This window comes from Mesoplodon mirus (assembly GCF_964341445.2).
Source record: "Mesoplodon mirus genome assembly, chromosome: 2".
NCBI classification, from domain to species: Eukaryota; Metazoa; Chordata; class Mammalia; order Artiodactyla; family Ziphiidae; genus Mesoplodon; species Mesoplodon mirus.
The window spans coordinates 172628451-172634450 of NC_138977.1; the positions used below are offsets into that span (position 1 = coordinate 172628451).

The 6000-nt window shown below is 43.6% G+C and overlaps 1 protein-coding gene across 1 annotated transcript in view; it reads right to left on the minus strand.

Moving 5' to 3' along the window:
- KCNIP4 (potassium voltage-gated channel interacting protein 4) overlaps positions 1-5710 on the minus strand; it is a gene marked incomplete at its 5' end in the record, with an annotated part of 1187261 nt that extends 1181551 nt beyond the window's left edge. The window contains one exon of the mRNA XM_082611091.1: positions 5650-5710. Coding sequence (XP_082467217.1) covers positions 5650-5710 — 61 coding nt within the window. The remainder of the gene's footprint in view (positions 1-5649) is intronic.
- Between the last annotated feature and the right edge of the window lie 290 nt (positions 5711-6000).

Below are 6000 nucleotides of genomic sequence, written 5' to 3' on the forward strand. Positions count from 1 at the left end.
TCTACCACTGGGCAGTATGGTTTAAATTCCGTAACTACATTTTAAGCACCTACTATTTTTTGAAGCACTGTGCCAGTCATCTGCAGGGGTACAAAAATTAGCAATTCATGTATGGTACTCGCCATCAAGGAGTTACAACTTAAGACTGCACACCAAACGAATACACATAGCTTATTCTGCCTTGTTATTCAGATATCAGTCAAAAATAAAAGGAGAATGACTGATGAAAATTCAAAGTGTAATTCTTCGGGGAGGAGACAGGGAGAAATTAATAAGGCTGCATTGAAAAGGACAAGGCATTTGAGATGAGTCTTGAAGGACGTGTTCGATGTTGAGCATTCAACAATGTTCAGTGAGTAATGTTGGGGCAGGAAGTTCATTCTAAGCAGGAGGTACAACATGAGATATGTGTAGGGACTAGGGAACAATTCCGTTTATCAGGTCAAGGTGTAGCCCTAGAAGAGTCATGAAAAGAAAATGTTGGGATGCAGGACTGTCACCATGGAAACCTTGACTATCAACCTAAGAAAACAGTATTTTTAGTTCCATAAGTAATGGCAAGGATTTCGCATACAAAGAGAATGACCTGACTCAAATCAGGTTTTAGTAAATTTATTCGGTTGTGAGCGGGGAGCGGCGCTTAGTGCAAATAGGAGACAGCCATGACAGCCTGGGAAATAATATAATCTTGAGTGCTGCAATGGGAGTTGGAGGGGGGAGCTGGACATAAAAGCTAGAAGAGAATCAGAAGAGGATTAGTAAGGCTTGGTGACTGATTCCACATGGAAGGGGAAGAAAGAATCAAGGTAGGAAGTACCATACAGAAGGAAACACTTTGCTTTATTTTATAACTGCATGCCTCAGAAAATGATGTCACCATTATCAAAATTTGGACAAGAAATTATTCTTAGAAGAGAGGATATGTCTTTTCTGACATACTGATTTCAAGGCGCTGGTAAAACTTGCTGATAGGTCTGACCAACAGGGCATGGAAATGTCCATCTGGTAATGGGGAAAGGGGTTGGGCCAGAGTTATAGACTAAGGAGTCCTCTGCATCCAGGTAAGATGGATCAAAACCACAATTAGATTAGGGAGGGAGGAGAGAGAGAGAAGAGAATGAAGAAAGAACTTTGTGCAAAGTTGCACAAAATAAGCAAAGGAAGAAATAAGGATCAGAAAATGAGATGTGAGAGAAGTAGGAGGAAGGAGAATAATGCAGTGTCACAAAATGCAAGGGAGGAGATCTTCATTCAACAAATATCTGTTATTGAGCAAATACTGTATGTCAGGCTTCAGGCCAGACTCTGGGACATAGTGCTGGGCACAACACAACGGCTCTGCTCTCAGGGTTCACAGTCTTCTAAGGAGTGTGGATAAACAGCATGAAGCACTGCAGTGAGCTCAGGACAATGTGAATGGAAAAAAAGACCACTAGGACCTTTAAGCAATGAACAGTTTTGAAAAAGAAGTAAGTGATTTAATGCCCAAGGGTGAATAAATGTGTAGTGGTAGATGTAGTTACATAACTTTAAAATATTTTTAAGGATGGTAAAGGCCCATTGAGCAAATTAAAAATTCATTTTCCCTCCTTACCTCCATTTCTCCTTCTCTCTCTCTCTCTCTCTCTCTCTCTCTCTCTCTCTCACACACACACACACACACTCTCTTTAATCTGCTTGAAAGTCCCTAAGAAGGGAGGTTATTAAGTAAGCAAGCACACTCTGCAATGAAATATTGCAAAGCAATATTATCCATATGTTCTAGGAAACCAGAGAGGACAAGAAAAACAAATAAAAGGACAAAAAAAGATTAGGAAGGACCATAAACTTTAAGCCCAGAAACAGACCTTCAAAAGATTCAACTACTACTATCTGGTCTACGATTCCACAGAAATCTTGCACACATGTTTTATATTGCATGGATCATTAATTTCCAAACCATCTATAGCCTTATGTTATGAAACTCTGCATAAGCATTGGCCAGAAAAAGAAAAGTGGAGCAAGAGGAAGAGGGTTGTTGAATTTTAACACTTCACCATATCATTTGATTAGAACCTTCTTACATTCAACAACACAGAGAAAAGAGAATAATGCCTTGTGCCATAAAAAGCTTCTCCTTGGTTCAGAATAAATAGGCTTTTCACTACTACCCTTGTGGAATTACTACTCCAAGTTTGTCTTATCCTTAATAAACCCCAAACTTAAGCTGGAGCCATGATACATCCATCACACAATACAAAAATGAAGAGGACTATTCACTGTACTATTGTTGATTCCCAAACTCAGGAGCTTCCCAGGTGAAATTTGATACTGGGCCCCATACACAGAGGGCAAAAAGAGACCAAAGAAAGAGGCAGACCACTCCATACTGGTTGGTGGCAGGTTTACGACACAAGTGACCTTAAATACAAGGCTTGTCTTGGGCAAAGCAAGACGAGGAGATCTCCACACCTGCCCACCAGATTCTTAAAGGTTTATATAGAGGCTTTAACTAGGTTCAGTCACGTATACCACCCAGATGATCTCAACAAGTTACTCTCTCAAGGCTGTGTCCTTGAAAAGGGCTCAGGCTGTGAGAAGAGTGGGCAGAACGTACATTCCAAGGACAGGGGACTGGGGGAGGGGCCTCTGATTACCCAGGTCCAGCTCTGGGTCAATTTGCGGGCCACGCCCACTCTACTACCTCCTCCAGCAACTGCTGAAACACCCACTTCCCTCCCCACTTTTAGCTGTAGACTACATCACATAACATCTGCTATCCCTACGTTACAGGGCACAAATTAAGGACACCGATGAACAATTTTATGGGGCTATTTCCTCTGACCTTATTTCTGATTCTCTTTCAAATACACTAGTGAATTGGCATCTCCCTCTCCACCAGTAGCAGGATTATGTTTGATTTTACAGCAGGGAGCAAAATAATGGGAGTGGACAATGACATGAAAAATATATTTGGGGCAAGCTTTTGGGTTAATGTGGAAGCTGATGAGAGGGAGGGTAAAAGTGAGCACTATGATTCCGAAGAAACCTTCTCTACTTGTATGAAGTCACTGACAATCATCCATTTTCTGTTCTGCACAGTATTAAGTGTCAACTACAGTGACTTAGAAGTGGTATTCATCAGTTAACATATTAAACATATTACCTGTTGAAAAGAGTGAGGAATGATCTTTTTTAGTTATTTTATTTTAAACTTTTAGCAACGCAACTCAACCCTGCTCCCATCTTTCCTACATTTCCCTCCCTACTTTCACTTTAGTGTAGTTTTCACCTGTGTTTCTCAACAAACTGTTTTTCACAGTATTCTGGCTCTAGAGTCAGGTCATAAAACACACACACACACACACACACACACACACACACACTTCTCCAATTCCTGATTTCCCTCTCATCTTCATACATTCCTCTCAGTCTGATCCTCCAGTTAAATTTTGTTTAAATTTCAATTAAATCATTTTATAAACCTCCATCCAAGAGGCATATATTCAAGAGAAAAGCATCATGGTCACCTTAGAAGTTATGCTAATGTCCACTTACTTGAAAAGAAACAAGAGGTCAGGGACTATTGTTTTAAAACAAGAATTGAAACTAGAGTTGAAACCTTCAAAAATGACACTTTTCTCGTCCCAGGATTGTCAAGACTACCCTATATTTGAGTACAAATCACCAACGTACTAAAGCTTATGTTTGCTGAAAATAATATAGACTACATACCTGGGGATCATTCTCTAATATAAACTTGAAACAATTACACTAAGAACAACAACAAAAAAAGGTGCTTCAAACATTTTTTCCCCTTTTTTCTTCTATAACAATTAACTCTAAAAACATGTGAGTACAATTCAAGAAACAGGTGTCAAATCAATTCAAGCCAGAAAACACTTCCCTTTTGGTCCACCTGAGCCAAGATATAAATCAACATCTTTCTATTCTCCAAAGGAACAATGAACACATGCTGATTCTAGAGATGGTACTGAAAGTTATTTTTAATACATCATACTCCCCAGATGTGATTTCATCTTTCTCATTTTACCCAGTAGAGATTATGGCCACCTATGGCACTGTGAATAGACCAGACGTGCTGATTCAATCCCCATCTGGCCAATTAAAGACGAGGCCCAGCCAAAAAGCTGTTATCGCTGAGCAGCCGAACGGTGCAAACCACCCAGTTGCCCGGACTTCTGATCCTACAACCCTCTCTATCTTTGAGTACCTACTATTGCCTTGTGCATGAATAAGTCCCTGAAAGGATAGCTAGCTCCCTACCCTATTCTGAGTCAAAGGAACTGCAAAGACAGAGAGCCTATGAACTCAACAACTACTGAGCCCTCTACACTTAAATTGCCATTCTGAAAAATTCAGTCTCTTCAAGATTATGAGTATCGCTCATAAAATATATCCTAGACGTACTTAGTTTGCAATGAGTGGCAGCTATTGTCACAAGGAAGACCTAAACTAAACATAATTACAAGTCAAATTTGGGGCTTTAAAGGTGACCGTCATATTATTTTTTCCAGCCTACAAGGACATTTTCTTTAAAATTTCACATACTAAGAAGACTAGAGTCCTCCCAGTTACAATCACCTGAACTAATGGAGGGAAGGGAAGAAAGGGAATGTGTCCAAATCTCAACGTCCATAAATTAGGGTGATGGACTCAAGTTGAAGTGGCCCCATTTCCCTGGATATAAACAGGTAGAATGTGGAAATGCCTCTTTCCTTGCAACTTTACATCAAGTGCAAGTTTTTCATAGCCATGTGTGACTCCTCATCTTATATAAACTGGGAAATGTCCAGTTCTCAATCACTCTCAGGTTCCCTACAACACCCTTCATTCGATTTACGGCTCCTCTTAAAAACTATACACATCGAAGCTACCTAAAAACAAATCGATTCAACCGAAGAGGCTTTATTGGGTTGAGAGGGGTGGGAGATATCGTCCTGTATTTCGCTATGGATACCACTAAACTGATCAAAACGTGCCCTTTCCCTGCTTTCGCAGAATGCACAATACTCTGAAACCAAGCTCCTTGCACAGAGTGCCCAGTACCTTTCCAAGGCTATACTATGTATAAATTATTTCCAAGGGTCACTGAGGACCATTTTCTCTGAACACACCAAACTGAAGCTGACAAAAACAAGACATACGGTTCTGCTGAAGCATCTGACCTGGGAAACATTCCGCCTGTATATTACCAGGGGACGAAAACAGAGCTTTAATGAAGAAATGTTTGGGAGCATAAAGGCAACGTGGAGGGAGAGGATCAATACTATTTCAGCTCATTTATCCCCAGGTGTTAGGAGAAGGAAGTGTGTGGTCTGAAGTCATCTGGCAGATGCACCAACAACATGGGAAATTTTCAGAGAAGGCAAAAGTAGGCACAAGATCGCAGGGAACCCTGCCACCGGCGAGTTTCACACACACTTCAAACACCTCTTCTTCCCCGACCTGGACCTCGCATGCACCCCCTCTCCTTCCCACCCCCATTCCCGCCGCTGCCCGCCTCCCCTTCCCAGTCCCACCCAGGTGACTGTTTCTCATGCAGCAGAGGCAACAAGCGTCCCCAGCCCGGGAAGGGGTCCCCCGTCTGAGCTTGCGAGGGAAGGAGGGTGGACGCGGGCGCCCGCTCCAATGCTTATTGCATCCTACCGCCTGTGGAGCTCGCCTCCTCCAGCTGAGCCGAGATGCTTTCCACCCTCCTCACATTCATCTTTGGGGACGCGGGGTGCAGGAGCGAGACTCGGGAGTCAACCGGCCCAGGGGTGTCTGGCGATGGGTCTAGCACCGGAGCGCCCTCGCCGCTCAGCCCGGGGGCGTCCGCCGCGCTGGGAGAGAGAGAGGCGACGGCGGCGGCGGCGGCGGCGGCTGCGAAGCGCGCGGAGCGGGGTGCAGGTGCGGGCGGAGGCCGGAGGGGGGCGCCGGGGGCGCTGCGCGGCACTGGGCGGCGGGGGCGCGCGGGCGGCGGTCTGGAAGCGGGAGCCGCCAACCGAGAGCCCGGGA